At 37.0% G+C, this 23,497-nt stretch overlaps 1 protein-coding gene across 3 annotated transcripts in view; it reads right to left on the bottom strand.

Annotated features, from left to right (window-relative positions):
- Window positions 1-2,848: 2,848 nt before the first annotated feature.
- The window catches only part of CCDC126 (coiled-coil domain containing 126), a 39,583-nt gene continuing 18,934 nt past the window's right edge, over window positions 2,849-23,497 (bottom strand). For all 3 annotated transcript variants that reach the window (XM_049642916.1, XM_049642918.1, XM_049642917.1), the window contains exon 3: window positions 2,849-3,157. In XM_049642916.1, coding sequence (XP_049498873.1) covers window positions 2,973-3,157 — 185 coding nt within the window. In that variant the 3' untranslated portion in view covers window positions 2,849-2,972. The remainder of the gene's footprint in view (window positions 3,158-23,497) is intronic.

The following is a 23,497-nucleotide window of genomic DNA, read 5'->3' as shown; positions in this document are numbered from 1 at the left end:
GGTATATCACAATTATGACAAAAAGTAAAAAGGGAAAAAAGAGTGCTAGAGGCATGTTAATTAGGTAGGTGGTCAGAGACATATTTGAGCCAACACCTGAGAATATTGTGGAAGGGGATGGGAGGGGAAGCATGAAGATATCTGGGAATAGAGGAATATCACATTGAAGTCGCTGAGGCAAAAGCATGGAAGAGAAAGTCCCAGGAAGAGAAAGTCAATATGGTTGAAGAGGAATTAAGAAGGAAAGGGGTAGTTAAAGATGAAGTGAGGAGGCAGATAGGAACAAATTAGGGCTTGTGAGGCCACAGCAAGAACACTGGATTTTATTTTAAGTAGAAACAATACAGAGTGTGGGCAGGGGAGATCAGATTCACATTTATATGCTAAAATGTCAATAGCAGTTGTCTGTAGGTAGAAAAATTTCAGATTTGTCCTCCCATTTTGTTTTTCTATATTTATTCTTATTTTCATATTTTCTTTCTCTCCTCTCTAGCTCTTGAGCTCTCTCAAAAGATGACTCTACCATGCCCCCAACCAAAACTTAAGAATCATTCTGGGCTTTCAATTACTTAAAAATTGGTTTCAATTAACTCATTGATTCATTCATGCATTCATTCATTGTCTCTTTCATTATATCATGTCCTCTTTTCAGGTAAACATTTCTCTTAAAAAAAAAAAAGGATAACAATTTAACTACATCGATAGCAGCAGAAAGTGGTTAAAAACAGAACAGTGTTTGCAATTAAACCAAATGTACAAGTCAGAGGTTCTTATGTACGCTGTTAACACTTTAGTCTTCTGAGACAGAATTAAATAAGATGAGGCAGATTCTGTACATTTAAAATAAAGAACATGGTGTCACTAAAAAGGCAGACCTGAGCCTCTATAGTCTACCTAACTCCACAGTCAAGGTCCTAAATATTTCTTGAAGACAAATGAGACCCAAGTTATCATCAACTATGTAAAATAATGTTTAAATTACTTTTTTGCCAGTATACTGCTTAAAGATATTCTGAAATAACCCAAAATTACTCTGAAATAAATATGAAAGTTTTAATATGTTTCGTGACACCCTTTGTGTTAATGTCCTGATTAATTAAGATTAATTGAAGATATAAATACTACAGTATGACCTTTAAAAACTCAATAGTAAACTTCAACTTGAGGGTACAAACCTAGGAACCACCTCCGATCATAATCCTCAGACTTACTCCCATCAAATCCTGAACTCAAACTCTCCTACCATGAACAAAGCAATTTTCCACTGTTTTCTTTTGATAAAACAAAACCCCCAGTTATCTAAGATTCCTTTCAATCACTTACCACTTTTTAAATGCACAACCACCATTAAAGAAAAAAACTTATCACACCTTGTAAGTACAAATAATATATTTTATTTCATCCCTGAAAACAAAAACAAAAATGTCTACATCTAATAAGACTGAACAATTATTCCAAACTTCAACTGGCAATGGTATGTAATTAATTTCTTCACATAGAGTATAGGGAAAAGAGTTTAGAAAGCTACCTTTCATGAAACAATATTTTCTCATACTTATTTTAATAAAGCATTATAATTATTGCTACTATGTGTGGTAACATATTATAATAATAAACAATACAATATCCAAAACTAAATTCAATATAGCCTAAATCTAAAAGCTAGCTGCACTTAAGCAGTTATTATAGAGAATAAATACTATGAAATACAGGGCACCATATGGCAATTAAATTTGCTACAAGGGAAATTTAAATAAAGTTGTACGTTGCTCTATACTAGAATTATCCAAGATTAGGATCTCTTGTGCTATATACAATAGCTGTTTTCCTGAAAAGAGAGTCAATCTTCATAGCTTAAATTAAATGCTCTTGTTTTTAAGTGGTCATTATATAAAATGAATACCTAATATATCTTTTACACAAATCCACAATTTCATGAAGCCAGATACTCTTACATAATGTTAACATTTTCCAAGCAATTTAATGCAGCACAAAATACCTTTAGTATACACACCTGGCTAAAGACCTTAAGCATCCCAGTCTCACAAATATCTCAGTCTCCCCTTCCACTGCCAACATAACAAAAGCAAAACTTACCCAAATATGGAAATAATGTGCTTTCAATAGCACAGACACTCAAAAGGTTAAACTTTTAAATTAATATTCATGTATGTGAAAAATCATGAATTAATACTTTACTTAATTTTAATCTCATCATAAAAATCTTTTATTCTTCAAGGTATATATAAGAAAATGTTATTTATGAGATTAGAGATTCCTATTTTTACATTATTTTTCTCAATGTTTAGAATAGGTTATGGACAGTGGCTACTAACCATCTCAAGATTATAACCTTACAAATGTAATTTTTCACAATATACAATAATTAACCTCCAGTTATTCTGAAGGCTAGTGCAAATGAAGACATTCTTTGGGTCATGATTTCAAAACATTATTTTCAACATTATACTTCCTTTCTCTGCTCATAATCTGAGTAACAAAATATAGTACTGGAAGTAAGCACATTTTCTAATAGTATTAGTCTAACAGTTAAACCTATTGAGAACAAATGACAAAATGATTCAATAACAACATTCTCTAAAAAACATGTTACATATTTAAATAAATATTTTATAGAAATGAACCCATGTCTTTCAGTGTTTTTGTTTCACCTCCATCCCAAACACAAAAGATTTATACAAAGATCACCTACCTGCTTACTACATCAACCATGTTACCAAATTCCCTTTAAGGATATAGTAGTACAGCACTGAAGAGACTTGCCTGAAAGCAAACTAATAACTTTTAAAATTTATATACAGAATTAGAGCTCTGTGAATCCAGCATATTCCTCAGAAATGCGTAGGGCTTTTATTGTACAGTATTATTCTATCCTAGCCAGCAACTTAAAAGCTTTCTGCCATAGGATATGACCCACGGTGGATGTAGCAGCACAAGGTGATCTTCAACTGCTATCTAATGCTGCCCGACGCATTGATCCTTTTATTTGTGGTTACCGGCACCAGGTTTCCACTTGTGCCATTGGTAGTGTTGGTTGCCGAGCCGTTCACAACAATATAGTCCACTTTGTTCTCCAGCTTTACCAGGCGTTGTAAAATGTCATCTAAGAGGACAGCAATTGTTCTCTTTAGATCCGCTACAGGGGAAAAAATCAGAATAAACTGTATTAAACATTGATAGAACACTTAATATTTGTATTTTCCTAGTTTGAGAGGGGGGATAATGAAACATTACTGAGTCATCAGAGAGAAAATATACTAGAGAGAAAGCTCTCATACCACAAATAGGAAAAACCTAATTGTGTAAATCAATAGCACCATATACAGACCTTCCTAAAGGAATTTCAGAGTTATAAATGTGAGGGCAACTCTCACCTTCTAGTGCAATAAAACACATTTGAAGTCTGGTTCAAAACTGTATTCCCTTTGTAAGCAGTTTGTAAAGATGACTGTGGACTAGGCAGGTAAGGTAAAACAAACTAGGTAAGTAAGTAAGAAATTCAATGAAATGCAGAAACACGAAACCTGGATTCTCCAGAGGCTGAAATGTGTGTATGAGTGGGGGAGCCTAGGATCAGGGCAGATGCCAGGAAACTGATTAGTGCAGTAGAGATAATAACAATAGTTCCAAGTTAAATTTCTTCCAGAATGACAGGGAAGTTTATATGTCTTTGGGAGATTAAGGGGTTTCAATAGAATCTACCTAGAAAGAATGAAATTAGGGCTTTTCCTTAGAATTATTTTTTCAAGTTTCCCAAAGGCGCCTGTACATATGAGGTACTCAGTAAGTGGCAACTAATATTGTTATTTTTTGCTGATTTTGAACTAAAAAGCAACTCAAGCCCTAATATGTGACCAGGGAAACAATCATCTAACCACAATTGATAAATTTGCTGATGGTTCTGTCACTAAGAGATCAGAAAAAGCAAAAGCAAAATAAAAAAGATACATTGGACTTCATCAAAATTTAAAACTTTTGGGTATCAAAGACTATTATCCAGAAAGTGAAAATAACAGGCAGAATGGAAGACAATATTTGCAAATCATGTATCTGACAAGGGCTTAATTTCAAAAACATATAAAGAGCCCTTAAACAACAAAAGGATAACAACCCAATTTTTTAAATGAGCAAAGGACTTGAATAGACATTTCCCCAAATAAGATATGCAAATGGATAATAAACACAAGAAAAGATACCCAACATCACAATGAGATATCACTTCAGGATGGCTATAATCAAAGAAAAGGAAAAACAATATGATACTGGCACAAAAATAAACATATGGCTCACTGGAACAGAACAGACACTCCAGAAATAAACCTGTGCTTATATGGTCAACTAATCCATGACAAAGGAGGCAAGAATACATAATAGGAAAAAAGTTTCTTCAACAAATGGTGCTGGGAAAACCAGACAGCTTCAAGCAAAAGAACGAAACTGGACCACTTTCTTAGATCAGACACAAAAATAAATTCAACATGGATTAAAGACCTAAATGTGAGACCTAAAATCATAAAATTCCTACAAGAAAACATAAGAAGTAATTTCTTTGACACTGGCTATAGAAACAGTTTTCTACGGGTGCCTGGTTGGCTCATTCGGTTAAGCGTCTGATTTTGGCTGAAGTCATAATCTCACATCCGTGGGTTTGAGCCCCGCATCGGGCTGCTGACAGCTCAGAGCCTGGTGCCTGCTTTGGATTCTGTGTCTCCCTCTCTCTGCCTCTACCCTGCTCACACTCTGTCTCTGTCTCTCAAAAAAAAAAATGTTAAAAAAAAATTTTTTTAAAGAAACAGTTTTCTAGATATGTCTTCTCTGGCAAGGGAAACAAAAGCAAGTATTTGGGGATTATATCAAGATAAAAAGCTCTTGCACAGTGAGGGAATCAACCAACAAAACAAAAAGGCAACCTACTGGATGGGAGAAGTGATCTGCAAATGATATAACTGATAAGGGGTGAATATACAAAATACATAAAGAACTTACACAACTCAACACCAAAAAAACAAATAATACAACTAAAAATGGGCAGAGGACCTTTGTAGACATTTTTCCAAAGAAGACATAACAGATGGCCAACAGATATGTGAAAAGATGCTCAACATCACTCATCATCAGGGAAATCCAAATCAAAACTATGAGATATCACCTTACACCTGTCAGAATAACTAAAATCAAAATAAGAAATGACAAGTGTTGGCGAGGATGTGGGAAAAAAGGAACCCTCGTATACTGTTGGTGGGAACGCAAATTGGCACAGTCACTGTGGAAAACAGTATGGAGGTTCCTCAAAACATTAAAAATAGAATTACCATATAATCCAGTAATTCTGTTACTGGGTATTTACCCAAAGAAAACAAAAAACACTAATTTGAAAAGATATATGCCCATCTATGTTTACTGAAGCATTATTTACAACAGCCAAGACATGAAAGCAACTCAAATGTCCAGTGATAGATGAATGGATGAAGAAGAAGAGGTACATAAATACATAAGGGAAAATTACTCGTCCATAAAAAAGAATGAAATATTGCCATCTGCAATGACATGGATGGAGCCAGAGCATATAATGCTAATTGAAATAAGTCAGACAGAAAAAGACCAATACTGTATGACTTCACTCATATGTGTAATTTAAGAAACAAAACAATTATATTGTACATCTGAAACTAACATAACACTGTATGTTAATAATAATTCAAAAAACATTTTTTTAAAGAAATAAAATAAGCATGGGTGAGCATATGGAGAAACTGGAATCCTCATACACTGCTGGTAGAAATATAAAATGGTCAGCCACTATAGAAAGTAGTTTGGCAATTCCTCAAAAAGCTAAATATAAAATTACCACATGACCCAGGAATTCCACTCCTAGGTATGTAGATACCCCCCAAATTGAAAAGAGACTCAGAGATACTTGTACACCAATATTCACAACAGCCAAAAGGTGGAAACAATCCAAGTGTCCATCAATAGATGAAGAGATTGACAAAATGTGGTATATGCATGCAATGGAATATTATTTAGCCATAAAGGATGATGTTCTGATACATGCTAAAACATGGATGAATTTAAAGACATTATGCAAAGTGAAATAAGGCAGACAAAGAAAGGGACAAATATTGTATGGATCCACTAATGTGAACTACCTAGAATAGACAAAATCATAAAGACAGAAAGTAGATTAGAGACTACCAAGGGCCAGTGAAATGGGGAAACAGCAAGCTCTTGCTTAATGGTTACAGTTTCTTGCTTAAAGTGATGCAAGTTTTAGAAAGTTAATAGTGATGTTTGTACGACACTATGCATTAATGCCGCTGAACAGTATACTTTAAAATTATTAAAACGGCAAATTTTATGCTATATACATATTACCATAATGTTTAAAAGTGAAAACAATGAAAAAAATTAGAATGGAGTAGTGAGAATAGTGGTTGTTGGTGGTAGCAGAAGGTGATTAGAAAATGCTTATTAAAAAAACAAAACAAAAAAATCAATGTAATATAAAGTTAGGGGAAAACTTTATTTGGAAGAATGAGACTCTACAAAAAGTATATCTTCTGGCATCGTTCATCATGAGAACTTACATATTCTAGTACAGCAGAAATGTACAAGAAAAAAAAAAGTGTAAAAAAAATCCTGTGACAAGTATTTAGGGATGAAATGTCATGGTACATAAAACTTTCAAATGGTGCCCCAAAAAACAAATATATTTGTATACAGGAGGAAAGATAAAAACAAATGCAGGAAAGTTTTTAGCAAATGGTGAGTATAGACAAAAGATATAGGATGTTTATTATACAATTTTCCCTAATTTTCGATAGACTCAAATTTTTCAAAATAAAAGACTGCAGAGAGGAGACCTTTCTTTATTAAGATCTTCCAATCAAGAGTTATAATAGTATTGGTAAATAGGGCAGAATTAAATAATTTTTTTTAAAAAATCCTTCAGCAACAAGACTAAAGGGTTTTTCTCTGGAGGTTATCTCCAGTACAGTATTTGAAGAGGTAGCAACATAGGCCAGAGAGGTCTAGAAAGAATAGAACGGGGTGGAGGTAGGGGGTGAAGGGGTCTACCAGCATGTTAACATAAAATGAAGCTAAAGCTGGGGTGCCTGGGTGGCTCAGTCGGTTAAGCATCCGACTTCAGCTCAGGTCACGATCTCGCGGTCCATGAGTTCGAGCCCCGCGTCAGGCTCTGGGCTGATGGCCCAGAGCCTGGAGCCTGCTTCCGATTCTGTGTCTCCCTCTCTCTCTGCTCCTCCCCCGTTCATGCTCTGTCTCTCTCTGTCTCAAAAATAAATAAACGTTAAAAAAAATTTAAAAAAAAAAAAGAAGCTAAAGCCCTAGGATGTTTGACACCAAGCTGAGGTGTGACATGAATTATAAAGGTAAGCCTAATTATTGATTAGAATTAAGTTACATAGCAATTAAAGGAAAAGGCAGGACTAATGAGAAACAACTATATGATAATTTTATTTTAACGATGTCCTAAGCTGTTAAATGTATCCTTTCAAATATTCTAAAATCAAGTGTTTTTAATAAAACATTACATGGGGCGCCTGGGTGGCTTAGTCAGTAAAGTGTCCGGCTCTTGGTTTCGGCTCAGGTCATGATCTCACAGTATGACAGAGAGAGCCCCACCTGTGCTGGACTCTACACTGACAGCTCTCAGGACCTGCTTGGGATTCTTTCTCCCTCTCTCTCTCTGCCTCTCTCCTGCTCATGCTCACTCGTTCCCTCTCTCTCTCTCTCCCCGCCCCCACCTCAAAATAAATAAACTTTAAAAAAAAATACAAAAAACTCAGATTTGGGGGGCACCTGGGTGGCTCAGTCCATTAAGCATCCAACTTCGGCTCAGGTCATGATCTCACAGTTTGTGGGTTTGAGCCCCACGTTGGGTTCTGTGATGACAGCTCAGAGCCTAGGGCTTGCTTCAGATTCCATGTCTCCCTCTCTCTGCCCCTCCCTGCTCACATTCTCTCTCTCAAAAATAAACATTAAAAAAAAAAAAAAAAAACCTGTTTAAAAAAAAAAAAAAACTCAGATTTTTAACTACTTTGCTCCATGATATAAAATTAGTTAGTTGACAAAGAAGAATAAAATTAATGTTTCCTGAACTTGGGATTCTTTCGAATATACCAAAACTCCCTTTCTCTAAATTCACAATATAATTTTATGTTTACATCTCAAGGGATTGCATATTTAAAGAAATTTATATTATATGGGAGTTCACAGTACTCCATAAACCCTATTAACTAAAGGTGCTGGTAATAAGAACTCTTTCCGTAACTATGAGCCCTGTTCTGAAACCCTAAAAGCAACTTGAAAGCAACCATATCATATCCAACCTTTTACCCTCAGCTCACCATTTTGACATTTTATCACACAGTAGACACTGAACAAATGTTTGAAATAAACATTTGCTGAATGTCCGATTCATGTGTTTCGTAGGTGGTATTGTTGAGATTGACATGAAGGATCAGATTTAGGAAAAGAGCCTTTTAAGGTTGTTCTATTTCTGCTTTAAGCTTCCCTATTCTGGAAGAAAAAATCAAATAGTTTATGGGGGGTGGGGGGAAGGAAAGTAAGAAAAAAATGAGCTGTAACAAAGGCACATAAAGACATAGATACTATCAAAATAGTACCTAGCCCAATTATTTCACTCTACACAAAAACCAAACGGAGGATATAATGCTACTAAATATACTAAAGATATTGGATATTGGATATAAACAGATTTTAACTATACTAAACATAATCAGGGACAGTGAGACATAGCAGAAAGCCACTCTCATACCAAGGAACAGAGGGAGAAAGAAAGTAGTGATGTAACCAGAGCCCAAGTCCAAGGAAAACCACCAGTGGAAAACAAAGCCAAGGCAGGCAGTCTGGGGAAAGCTGGGGCTACAAAAGAGACACCACCTCCAGCAGACAGGGAGGAAGAAAAGTACCCTAGCCTTTCCCTTGTCTTACTTTCCAAACTCCTGCCAACGCCCCCCACTGACTCAACCCAGGCAGAAGCTAGCTGATCTGGGAACTTGGAAAACACTACCTACTCAAATCACCCTCCTTTGAGATACAAAACAGAAGAGAGAAAGGTAAGTGAAGGACACCAGGTACAGGACCAGCACAAACAGCAAGTATACATGCCTTTGTGAACCCCATACTTAGGTCTGTCTTGATTTATCTCTTATTTACATCTCAATAGGTTTTACTGTTTTTATTATTATGAGCTGCCTCAAATCTGATAACTAGGTGTGTCTAGTCAAGGATTTTCATATCTATATTCATGAGAGATATTGGTCCATAGTTTTTATTTCTTATATAACCTTTGTCTGATTTTGGTATTAAGCTAATACTATTTTCACAAAATGAACCTGAGAAATGTTCTCACCTATTTTCTGGAAGACTGTGTGGAATTCATATTCCTATTTAAACTTCTGATAGAATTCTCCAGTGAAATCATCAGGGCCTGGAGATTTCTTTTTCTTAAACTATAAATTAAACTTCCCTAATAGGTATAGGGTCCCCATGATTTTTATATTGTACTTTCATTTTCATTTAGTTCAAACTATTTTTTAAATTTCCCTTCAGACTTCCTCTTTGATCCATAGATTATTTAGAAGTGTGTTTAGTTTCCAGTTACTTGGAGATTTTGTTACTGATTTCTAGTTTGAGTTCATTGTGGTTAGAGAACACACTCTGTATGATTTTAATTCTTTTATATGGATTGAGGTTTGTTTTACAGCCTTGGATATGATCTATTTTGGTAACTATTCCATGGACTGAAAAAACATGTATATTCTGCTGTTGTTGATAGAATTTCTATATATGTAAATAAGATCCTATTGGTTAGATTGTGTTCTAATGATCTTCTGTATCTTTGCAGATTTTCTAAATGGTTCTATCAGTTCCTGAGAGGGGGATGTTTCAGGTCTCAATTATAATTGTGGATTTACCTATTTCTCCTTTTAATTCCACCACTTTGTACATACAAATTTAGGATTGTTTTTTCTTCTGAGTGGTTTGACCCTTCTATGATTACATAATGTCCTTCTCTGACTTTGCTAGTTTTCTTTGCTCTGAATTCTACTTTATCTGATATTAATGGAGCCACTCCTGCTTTCCTTAATGTTTGCATGACAAATCTTTTTCTATCCTTTTACTTTTAGGCAGCTGATATTATTAAATTTGAAATAAGTTTCTTGCAGGGAGCACATATTTGGGTCATGTTTCCTAATGCAGTCTGTCAATCTCTTTTAACTGGTATACTTAAAACAGATTTATATTTAATGTAATTGTTACATATTAGTACTTAAGTCTGCCATTTAATTCTTTGTTTTGTTTGTTCTGTTTTTCACTTCCCTGTTTAATTTTTCCTGCTCTCTTATAGGTTATTTGGAATATTTTTTAGAATTCTTTTTTTGGTTCATCTGAATGTATCTTTTTGTACAGTTTTAGTGGCTACTCTAGATACTATATCATGTATATAACTTACCAGTCATTTTACCAATCTGAATGAAATACATAAGCTTTACCTCTCTTTACCATCTATGATGGTTCATTATATGTGTCAACTTGGTTAGGCTATAGTGCCTAGGCAAACAAATACACCATTCTGGATGTGGTTTTGAAGGTAGTTTTTAGATGTGATTAGCATTTAAACCAGTAGCCTTTCAGTAAAGCAGATTACTCAATATAATGTAAGTGAACCTCAATCAGCTGAAGACCTTAAGAAAAAAGACTGAGGTTCCAGGAAAAGGAAGGAACTCTGCCTCCAGACTGACTGCCTTTGGACTCAGGACTATCATGTTAACTCTTGCCAGAATTTCCAGCCTGCCAGCCTCCCCTGAAGATTTTGACTTTCCAGTCCTCACAATTGTATAAACCAATTTCTTAAAGTCCATCAATCTCTCTGTTCTATTTCTCTGGAAAACCCTAATACACCATCCTTTTATCCTACTTTCATTTATATTGTCTTAAATATTTCCTCTACACACATTTAAAATCACCTCAGCACTATAATTTTTGCTTCAACCATCATAGTTTAGAAAACTCCAGAAAAGGAAACCTACTGAATTACCCTTATTTTTATTTACTATATTCTGTCTTCCCTCCTTCCTGATAGTACCAAGGTCCCTCCTTTTACCATGTTTTTATTTACACTTCCTTCAGCCATCTCTTAGATTAGGTCTGCTATTCTTTTCCTTCATCTGAGAAGGTCTTTGACTTCCCCTTTCATTCCTGAAGGATATTTTCACTGGATATAGAATTCTGTATTGATAGTTCTTTCCTTTTAGCACCTGAAAACATATTTTATCACTTCCTTCAGGCCTCAGTGGTTTCTGATGAGAAATGCACTGTTATTTGAGTTGTTTTTCCACTATAAGTAAGATGTCATTTTTTTCTCCAGGTGCATTTAAGATTTGATGCACTGTTATTTGAATTATTTTTCCACCATAAGATGTCATTTTTCTCCCCAGTGGCATTTAAGATTTTTTTTCCAGTTGCTCTTTAAGTTTCAGAAGTTTAATTATGATTTATCTTGACATGGATTTTAGGGGGCTTAGCCTCCTTGGGGTTCACTCAGCTTTTTTTTAAATAAGTTTATTTTTTTTAATGTTTATCTATTTTTGACAGAGAGAGCAAGCAGGGGAGGGAGGGAGGGAGGGAGAGAGAGAGAGAGAGAGAGACAGGGGATCCAAAACAGGCTCTGTGCTAACAGCAGAAAGAGTGACATGGGGCCTGAACCCACGATCACAATCTAGGATCATGACCTGAGTCAAAGTCACAGGCTTAACTGACTGAGCCAAATAGGTCCCCTTAAGCTTCTTGAATCTGAGGTCTTGTCAGATTCAAGACATTGAGACATTGACAATGTCTTGTCAAATTTAGGAAGTTTGCAGCCATTATTTATTTATTTTTTTTAGTACTTTTCCAGCTCTGCCCTCATTCTCCTCTCCTTCCAAAACTCCAATGACACAAATGTTACATCTTTTGTTATAGTCTCACAGGTTTCTAAATCTCTGGGTTTTTGTTTTTTTTTTTTCTCCCAGTCTATTTTTTTCTCTTGTTCAGATTGTGTAATTATATTGTTCTATATTCCAGTTCACTGATTCTTTCATCTTCATTCTGTTAAGTCAATCTGCTGAGCTTTTTATTTCAATTACTGTACTCTTCAGTTCAAAAATTTCCATTTGGTTATTCTTTATATGTTCTATTTATGTGCTGAGACTTTCTATTTTTTTGTTGAGGCTATTTTTTCACTTGCTTTGTGTAAATTCCTCATCGAAGCACTTTTAATAATAACTACTTTAAAATCTTTTTCAGATAATTCTAATATCTATCATTGGTTGTAAAGACAACCAATCTGACTTCATTCAGTCAGATATTCCCAATTGTTGGTATGAGAAGTGATTTATATTTGAAACCTAGACACTTACATATTAGTTTATGAGATCTTGGATCTTATTTAAACCTCCTATTTTAGGGTCACCTGAATGCCTTAGTCAGTTGGGCATGTGACTCTTGGTTGCAGCTCAGGTCATGATCTCAGTTTGTGAGTTCAAGCTCCATATCAGGCCCTGCACTGGCAGTGGGGAGCCTGCATGGGATCCTCTCTCTCCCTCTCTCTCTGCCCCTTCCATGCTTGCTCTCTCTCAAAATAAATAAATAAACTTAAAAAATATATGTATATGTATGTATACATACATACACACACATATATCTACATATATGTAGATATAGATATGTTTTAGATGACTTTCTCTGATACCACTGTGGCAGGACAGAGGGGTACCCCTTATTATTGCCAGGTGGAAGAAGTCTAGGTTCCCCATTTAGCCTCCACTGTCACCTGAGGGTGGTAAGCTCCCCATCACTGCTGAATGGAGGTGGAAGTTCCAGGTCCCCATGTACTCTGCATTGATAATGTGGTGGGGATGGCCTCCTTACCCCTGAGCAATAGTGAAAGTCCTGACTGTCCACTAAGACTCCTCTGACAACACCTCAGAGGGAAGGGGATGGGCACCTCATTAGTGCATGTAATGAGGTATGCAAGTCCTGGCTCCCCATGTAGTCTCCACAGGTACCATGGGGGAGGGAGGTATTGGATACCTTATTACAGTCTCACAAGGGTGAAGTGTAGGCTCCCCGTTTGGCCTTTGATCATGCAGGTGGTGGTGCAGCCACAATATTTTTATGTGATCTCTGGCTGAAGGAGAATAGTTATTGTCCAAAAGTTTTCTGTCTTGCCAGACTGCCCCTTTCTTGGCTACAAGAGCAGGTGTCTGTTGGGGAGATTACTGACTTCTTCAGCTCCAAGTCTGGAATATATGAGGTTGAACACAACAAAACAAAACAGGGATCATACCACTGTGTCCTGAGGTCCCTAGCCAGTATTTTTCTCTTTCAGATTCTTATGTTTGTTTTATATAAAATGTCCAGGACTTTCAGTTGTACTTAAATGGGAATAGGGAAAGATGGATAGCATAGGAACAGGAAAAGGAGGGATCTCCATCTTCCCAAATTCCCCAGTTTAGGGAATTTTATTTAAATTGTTTTTCTTCAACTATAAAAGATATTCTCTAGCAGCTTATTATAGCACTGTTTTCATTCATTACTTACATGATAATTTACATATTTGAAAAATTGATTAAAGTTAAGAAATTTTAGGGGCGCCTGGGTGGCTCAGTCGGTGAAGCGTCCAACTTCGGCTCCAGTCATGATCTCACAGTTCATGAGTTTGAGCCCCATGTCAGGCTCTGTGCTGACAAGCTTGGAGCCTGGAGCCTGCTTTGGAGTCTGTGTCTCCCTCTCTCTCTCTGTCCCTCCCCTGCTCATACTCTATCTCTCTTTCTCTCTCAAAAATAAATAAACATTAAAAAAATTTTTTAAATAGTTAAGAAATTTTAACTTGTGTTTCTAAAGGTTATTTTTTATAGACTTATATGGAAAAACAACTATTTGTTAACTTATTTTCAGAAAAGTATTTATTATTTATTTATTTATTTGAGAGAGAGAGAAATAGAGACAGCATGCAGGGGAGAGGGGGAGAGAGAAAGAGAGAGAGAGAGAGAGAGAGAGAAAATCCCAAGCAGGCTCCGCACTTAGTGTAGAGCCCAACACAGGACTTGATCCCTTGACCCTGGGACCACTACCCAAGCCAAAAAAAAGAGTCAGATGCTCAACCAACTGGGTCACCCAGGCACCCCTGCAGAAGAGCATTTAAATATCAACATTAAATTGTTCTCCAGTTCTTCCAAAATATTTTTGAAATCTAGTTTTTAAAAGTGTTCAACCACATTAGTAGACAGTAAAACCAAAACTCTTAAAAGAAAGCAGGGTTCATCTTTGGAAGGAAAAGTCTGTAGTGATAAAACAATAGTACTGCTATAGATTCAGAAACAGTTTAGGAAACAAAACAATGCCTCAAGTGCAAAGTGTTCTACGAACAGTCACTGGGAAGCTCAGACCAAGTATCCCCAATTCACTGTTCTAGGCAAACCTCAGAATCCAAAACATGTTACATGGGAAGAAAAAAAATTATATCAGAGAAGACTAAGAATATTGAGAAAAAGATCTAAAGCAGGGGAAGTGGTTTTTTACAGGGAAAGCACAAATTACTGTTCAAAATTTACAGACAATGAACTATAAAGGTGAACTGATCTGCCTATGACCTTTGTGATAGTAACAATTCATTGGTGACTGGGATTAAAAAAAAGCTTATGCTTATTTTCCCAACTGGGAAAAACAGGTTAAACAGTTCAAGGGGAGACTATTCAATAAATAAATAAAAAGCCTTCTAGCTTTTTGTATAGCAATGAGAAGCTAAATGGCTTCTATAGATGGTTAAAGGTTCAAGTTCTCCAGAACTTGTAAAATTCTGATTTTATTGTAACTTAAATAAATATTTATATATTACTGCCATGTCAAATGAGTGGAGCAAAAGATGGAATTCAAATAATAAATCTGGAATAACTGGCTACCTAATGTGGAAAAAAGAATCTGCATCTCTTACTGCTTACACCAGAAATCTCAACTATATTATAGACGTAAATGTAAAAACAAAAACAAAACCCACCACAGTATATTAGAGTGTAAGCTTTGGGGCAAATATTTTAAGCATAAACCTAAACCATAAAAAATGATAGACACAGGGTGCCTGGGTGGCGCAGTCAGTTGAGCATCTGACTCTTGTTTTCACCTCAGGTCATGATCCCAGAATTGTGGGACTGAGCCCAGCATCCTCTGTGCTGAACATGGAGCCTCCTTAAGATTCTCTCTCTCTCTCCCTCTGCCCCTCTCCCCTGTTCACTGTATCTCTTTAAAATTAAAAAAAAAATTGTTTAATAAAAAATTACACACACATTCTGCTACCCAAATTTTTTAAACAATAATACCAAGTTATTAGGCAACTGAAAAACCAGAAGAAAAACATTTGCAACACATAATAACGGCATTAATGCCTTTACAAAGAATCAGTCACTTAAGAAATTTCCCAGCAGAAAAACTGGCAAAGGATATAAATGACTCACTCACACATACAAGAATTACCAATAGCCAACAATCCTTTAACCTCTACTGTAAACAAAGAAATGCAAAAGCAAACAACTAGAGATCATATAAAATTAAATAGAATTGGTAGAGAAACTGGCACTTTCACACTGTTGTGAAGGTCGCAGTAGGAATGTATACCAGTAGAGACATTCTGAAGGACAATCTGACAAATGCCTATTAAATTTAACTTGCATATCCTTGACCAAAAAATTCCACATGTAAGGAATCTATTCTTCAGAAACATTTACACAAACATGAAATACACATTTATACTCACACATATATGTCATACACATACAAACACACATACATTGTAGCATTGAATCAAACACAAAATAGGTTAGCAACAAATTATCCATCATTACAGAATAAGTGGGCAAGGAGTGAGGGCGGGCAGGTTAAGGAATATTTATAAAATGAAACAATATTAAGTCATTGTAAAGGATGAGACAGACCTATATGTAGTAATATGGAAAGATATCCACAGTAATTAAGTGAAAACAGGTAAGCTGCAAACCAGTATCCACAGTACAATCCCATTTTTGCTCAAAATAAAATAATGTGCTAGATCATGTGTAAGCAAACTACAGCTGGTTGGCTGCCTGTCTTGGTAAATAGTTTCACCAGAACATAGCCATGCTCTGAAAATATTTACTATTTAGCCCTTTAAAGAAAAGTACACTTACCCCAATACGGAACAAATTAAATGACATTCTTTCTGCCCTTTTAACTTATCTATCTTGTATATTTCTGCACTATTTGAATGTTTATAATAAACATATTTAGAATCAGAAATAAGTAAAAAAATATATCAGGGATTGGTTAAATATCACGTGGCCATTAATGACGTAGGTATATATTCACTGACATAAATATTTCCACCATACATTAAATTTTAAAAGTTTATCAAATATCATGTGTAGCTAGGTCTGAACGTTGCTTTTAAAACTGAGTTGTGGGGCACGTGAGTGGCTCAGTCAGTTCAGTGTCCAACTCTTGATTTCTGCTCAGGTCATGATCCCATGGGATTGAGCCCTGTGTTTAGTTCTGTGCTGAGCATACAGCCTATTTAAGATTCTCTCTCCCTTTCTCTCTCTCTCTCGCTCTCTCTCTCTCTGTCTCTTTCTCTCTCTCTCTCTCTCTCTCTTTCTCTCTCTCTCTGTCCCCCTCTCCCCAGCGTGTGCTCACTTTTGCTCTCTAAAAAAAAATAATAAAATGGAAAAATAAATAAATAAAATGAAAAAAATATTTTTTGAAAACTCGAGTCATTACACACAGCTGGGCAGCATAGCACAGATGGCTGCTACCTTTTAAAATATCACAGTTAGGGGCACCTGGGTGGCTCAGTTGGTGGGGCACCCAAATTTTTTTAATATTTATTTATTTTTGAGAAAGAGAGAGAGAGAGAATGCAGGGGAGGAGCAGAGAGAAGGGGTACAGAGGACCTGAAGTGGGCTCTGAGCTGACAGCAGTAAGCTGGATGTGGGGTTCGAAATAATGAAGCAAGAGATCATGAACTGAGCCGAAGTTGAATGCTCAACCGACTGAGCCACCCAGGCGCCCCAGGCATCCAACTCTTAATTTTGGCTCAGGCCACAATCTCATGGTTAATGGGTTCGAGCCCCGTGTCGGGCTCCATACTGGCAGTGCGCAGAGCCTGCTTAGGATTCTCTCTCCCCACCCCTCTTTGCCTCTTCACAGCTCAGGCTCACATGTGCTCTTACTCTCTCTCAAAAATAATTTATATATAGAGAGATCTATATATATACATATATATATAGAGAGAGATCAGTTATTTTGCTCAAGTACAAAAACTTTATTTTCAAGTATTTTTCTTATTATTAAAAGATTTACTTTCTATCAGTGTCCTTGGACTAAGCAGAATGCAAAACAATGTAATTTCTGCATCTCTATCTGCCACAAGAACCTCCATCTCAGTATATACCAGCTCCTTCATCTCTAAGTCATCTAAATTTGATCTTCAAGAGCAAATGCAGGCTAACCTTCATCAACTCATAAGAACCATCATAAAGGTGTTTCTATAAAAATAGAAAGTGCCTAGGGCATTTCCAGATAAAGAAGGTAAACTGAAAAAAGGCAATTAACCTCTGCTGACTTTGGATGAAAGAGGACTTCAACCACCTCCATTTTGACCTCAGTCTGGACTTTCTAATTGATTAAGTTCTTATTTCCAGCTTCTCTTAACTCAGGCTAACAATCTTGTGGGAAAAGCACCCTGTGATGGGAACCAAAACTACCCCCTCAAGTATAAGGACTGCCCTGAGCCAGCAAGATTCTGTGTGACTGACCCAAGACACTGATCAAGTAGACCTTTACTGCCCAACTGTAGTACCCACCAACCCCTGTCCCACATTTTCCTTATAAAAACATGAGGCATTTTCAGCACTACGGAGACATTTGGGACACTAGTCCACTGGCTTCTCGGTGTTGGCCTCACTAAAACAAATTCCTTTCTTGTCTCACCACCACCCTTTTCTCTGCCTTTGGATTCTGTTAGCAGGGAGCCAAACTTGGTCTGTTGGGGACCCCTGGAACCAGGTGCTCTTGCACCCATGGGTCCCAGCTACATGGACACTCCACCAAAACAGTAACTGTGCTTTTTGTTCTCTTTTTCTTTCTTTCCTTCTTTAAGCATAAATCCACAAGGCCAAGGATAACAGAAGAGACCATAAAAACACAACTCCAGAAGCTAGAAAGCAAAGGGACGAGTGTTAACTGACTTAGAAGCTCTGAAAAATTTGATCTTAGAAGAAAAACTAAGAAACAATTCAATGTTCTCCACGGAACCCCACCCTTAAAATGCCCAGGAACTGTTGTTATAGTGGGTACCAGTGAAAATAGGGGTTAAAAAAGGGACTAAAACAGAAGAATTGGGTGAAAATGTATCTATGGAGACATTTGATTCCTAAATTATCTAGAACACTCCCCAACTGGGCAATAGCTCCTCACTCCCTGCAGAAAAGCTGAGGTTCATTTTCTGAAGCCAGTGAAACAGCTAAGGGCCTGAGTGCCACAGTGAAAACTGGGGGAGTAAATGAAAATTTACACAGTGAGTGCTGAGACTACCTGTCCTCCCCAGCCTCTTCCTCTCACTGGGATCCCAGAACAGTTGAAGGCCTATACTCTCCAGCAAGATTGGAAGGACTTCTCTAGGGAATCTGATCAGCTCAAGAAGAAAGACCTAAATACACGCATATTTGGGATACTGCAAAGAAACAGACAGTGATAATGTGTAATAGAGTTTGGCCGGACTTTGTCCCTAGTTCCTGGGAGGTAGCCTCTAAATGTTTGGAATTTCCTGAGCGATAAGACTGTCTTTGTTATTCATGATGGGCCCCTGGGACCCCACTGATAGTTTATATTAACAAAGTGACTCAGACTGGGCCCCTAGATAGTTTGTCCTAATGACATGACTCAGGATGGGGACTGGGCATGCCAGAAAGACCAAACTATGTAATTAGAGAGTCGTGGCTTTTCAGTAATGTCAGATGAGAGAGAGGGGCTGGAAAGTGAATTCAACCATCTGGCTAAATCCAATCAATCGTGTTTGCACAATAAAATCCCAATAAAAATCCTGGACACAAAGTTCAGGTGAATTTCCCTAGGTAACAATACTCTTAATATGATCATACACAAATGTGCCAAGGGAGTAATGCGGCCTGATTCCATGGGAAGAAGACAACAGAAACTTCGCCTCTGGAACCCTCTCAGACTTGCCCTATGTGTGTATCCCTTTTGCTGGTTCTGAGTTTCTTTTTGCTATAATAAAACTGTAAGTACAGTCCTTTCAGGGAGTTCCCTGGGCCAATCTAGTGAATTACCAAACCTGAGGGGGTAGTAGAACTGGTCAAAAATGAGTGTGGCCTGGGACACCCAAACTTGTGGCTAATATCTGAAGTGAAGGCAGTATTTTGGAGGATATGCCCTTAACCTGTGAAATTTGGCTTAATTCCAGGTAGTTCGTATCAGAAGTCATTACAAATATTAAGGATGCTCCCAAGGAAATGTCCCAGCCAGATCATGCTATAGTGAATACCAACCAACAACTCAACACTTCCCATCAAACTTTAAGTGTCTCATTCTTTAAAAAAGCCTCAGGGGCACCTGATTGGCTCAGTTGGTAGAGCATGCAACTGGATCTCAGAGTTGTGAGTTCAAGTCCCGCATTAAGTATAGAGATTACTTAAAAAGCACAAAATCTTTAAAATAAATGAATGAAGGAGTAAATAAATATTAAAAAGCCTTCATAGGCTAAGGATCACCAGACATGTTTGGATGAAACGTAAAAATATTTCAGAAAATGTATCATTGACAACATTTGAGAAATAAAAAAAGAGCTCTTAGAAATTAAAAATATGATGGGGTGCCTGGGTTGCTCAGTTGGTTAAGCGTCCCACTCTTGGTTTCAGCTCAGGTCATGATCTCACAGTTCATGAGTTCGACCCCCACATCAGGCTCTTTGATGACGGCATGGAGCCTGCTTGGGATTCAGTCTCTCCCTTTTTCTGCCCCACCCCAGCTCACACTCTCTCTCTAAATAAATAAACATTTAAAAAAAATTTTTTTAAGAAATTAAAAATATGAAAGAAAATAAAAAAGTCCAAGAGTTGAAAATAAAGATGAGTAAATATCTCAAAAAATAAAACAAAAAGACAAAGAGATGGAAAGTAGGACAGTAAATAAAGGAAAATTTGAGAACCAGTTCATAGGGTCCAAATGCTGAACAACAGAATTTCAGGAAGAATGAAAACAATGGGGAGGATGAAATCAAATAAATAATTTAGGAAAAATATCCCTAAACCGAAGGATGTAAGTTTCAGGATTTAAAGTGCCCACTGAAGCTTCCTTTTCCCTGTCTCCAAAATCATGGCAGGCAGAAATGAGGATGTTCTGAAGATTTTCATCTTCACTACTACCCAGAATTACTTCAGCATCAGAACCCTGGGACCAGCCACTCATGTACAGCTGTCCTAAAATCAACAATTTTTTGGATGACAGGAACCAAACGTTCTTAGGGTGCCGCAATCCAACATCTAATGTCCTTTTCCAACACAACTCAGTTTGCTGACACAAAAGATAAAATGCTGGTTGTTTTCAAGCTGCAACCTAAAATAATTACCAATCAGAATTTACAAAACAACATTCTTGTTTTATCTGTTAGAATCACCTATAAATTCCCTTTACCAAGCAAGCAGCAAGGCCAGTATTTGCACCAATGTTGTTAAAGGATCAGGAATGGAGAATTTTGATCCCAAATTTCAGAATCTTTTGTGTGATCTAGAAGCTAGGTTGGTTATAGTTCTACGAAAATTAGACACTAATTTACCAAACTGAAATTTTAAAAGATGACACATTAAGTATTCTTACACAAACTGATGAGTTCCAGTTTGGGATAGAACAAGCACGTCATGGAAATAAGCAGATTATTGCAGAAAGAGCCAGTTACTTTAAAGAATTATTTGAAACAACTGCAAGAGTTGTGATTCATAAATAGATATATATCAAGCTTTTGATTAAAGCACTTTAGAATTTAAGTTTCACTAGATTTAGCTCCATCTTAAAATCATTACTTGATGGTTGTAAACAAAATATATCCTTCTTAAGTAGCAGGGTTTACTTAAGGTATATATTTAACATAGATACATCTTAGAAAACCAAACTTTAAAGAAAGTTAAATTCTGATCTCTAGTAAATGTTTTTCTCAAAACATAGTTACTCTTCTGCAAGCAGACAAAAACAAAAGCATAATACACTAACAGAAGTTTATCCATGTAAAGGCAGTATGTTCTTTTGAAAGAATGTTCACTTTATTCAAATTAGCATGTTGAAGTAATCTGAGATATAAAGTCTTAGTTTTATACTTGATTGATTATTCTTTACTATATCTACAGAGAAGTTAAATAAGTGACCATTTTTAGCAGTTACAAAAAAGTCTATTCTTTTCAAAATAAATATGCAGAAATTTTCTATTTGCTCCCAATATTATTTCAATAATACCATTTTTAATGAAGTGTTTGAAATGGTTTTAAACTTTTTTTGCAGCAATGATAAAATGTAAAATAAACCTTGTACTCTGACGGCATCAGTGGTAACTTGAATCAACACAGTAAATGAATGGATATGTAAACTATAATGGGTGACATCTATGTTGCATTAAGGTAACCTCCGTTGGGTAAAGAAATGAATCCACATTTAAAGGAAATTAGGCCGGGGAGCCTGGGTGGCTCAGTCGGTTGAGCGTCCAACCTCAGCTCGGGTAATGATCTCACACTCCATGAGTTCGAGCCCCACGTTGGGCTCTGTGCTGACAGCTCAGAGCCTGGAGCCTGCTTCAGATTCTGTGTCTCCCTCTCTCTGCCCCTCCCCTGCTCATGCTCTGTCTCTCTCTGTCTCAAAAAAAAAATTAATTAAAAAAAAATAATAAAGGAAATTAGGCCAAGGGTAAAAATAAATGAAAGACTTTCTGTAATTTTTATTTTTAATTCTGACATTTATGAAATTTATATTTGTGAAGGAACTTGCAGGGTATTTGCATAAAGAAGTAATATATCGGGGCGCCTGGGTTGCTCAGTCGGTTAAGTGTCCGACTTCAGCTCAGGTCACGATCTCGCGGTCCGCGAGTTCGAGCCCCGCGTCGGGCTCTGGGCTGATGGCTCAGAGACTGGAGCCTGCTTCCAATTCTGTGTCTCCCTCCTCTCTGCCCCTCCCCCGTTCATGCTCTGTCTCTCTCTGTCTCAAAAATAAATAAACGTTAAAAAAAAAAATTAAAAAAAAAAAAAAAAAGAAGTAATATATCATTCGGTAGAAAAAGGAAAAAATGGTACAGTAGGTATTAGAGTTATAGCAGTTGAAAAGTCTGAAAACATTTTGACTATATTGCTTAGGTACAATTATGATTACTTTTTTTAAAAAAAATTTTTTTAACGTTTTTATTTATTTTTGAGACAGAGAGAGACAGAGCATGAATGGGGGAGGGTCAGAGAGAGGGAGACACAGAATCTGAAACAGGCTCCGGGCTCTGAGCTGTCAGCACAGGGGCCCGATGCGGGGCTCGAACTCACGGACTGCGAGATCCTGACCTGAGCTGAAGTCGGCACTCAACCGACTGAGCCACCCAGGTGCCCCCAATTATGATTACTTTAAGAACAAATGTATTTGTGGGGTCGCCTAGGTGGTTGAGCGTCCAACTTCAGCTCAGGTCATGATCTCACGATTCGTGAGTTCAAGCCCTGCACTGGGCTCTGTGCTCACAGGTAAGAGCGTGGAGCCTGCTTTGAATTCTATGTCTCCCTCTCTCTCTGCACCCCACCCCCCACTCATGCTCTGGCTGTCTCTCTCTCACAAAAATTAAAAAATTAAAAAAAAAAATTTTAGAACCATGTATTTTGGTTTTAGGACTTTCATACCTTGGACAGTATATCCTTATTGGAAATGGCTGACTTGGTGGAGACCTCTTGAGATGTTGTAGATGATGTGTAGCGACAAACAGAGCATGATCATTATCCTGAGTCACAAATGTTCCATCTCTTAGATATAGGTACTAGTAAAAAATAAACATGAAATTTGGGGGGAAAATAAATCAAGTCCAGCACATATGTGAAAGAAATCCAGACCCAGGGACGTCATTCTGAAAAATCTCAGAACAGCATTATGGGACTGTGATAAAGATCTCACAAACTTCCAAAAATAAGTCACATATAAAGGGTGAAGAATCAGGGGCACCTGGGTGGCTCAGTCGGTTAAGCGTCTGACTCTTGGTTTCAGCTCAGGTCATGACCTCACCGTTCATGAGATCATGTCTCATGTCGGGCTCCACACTGGCAATGTGGGGACTGCTTGGTATTCTCTCTCTCCCTGTTTCGGTCCCTCCCCTGCTCATGTGCACTCTCCCTCT

Source organism: Panthera uncia, chromosome A2 (genome assembly GCF_023721935.1).
Source record: "Panthera uncia isolate 11264 chromosome A2, Puncia_PCG_1.0, whole genome shotgun sequence".
Lineage (NCBI taxonomy): Eukaryota > Metazoa > Chordata > Mammalia > Carnivora > Felidae > Panthera > Panthera uncia.
Note: the sequence above shows the minus strand (reverse complement) of the source record. Positions and strands in the feature narration are given on the sequence as shown.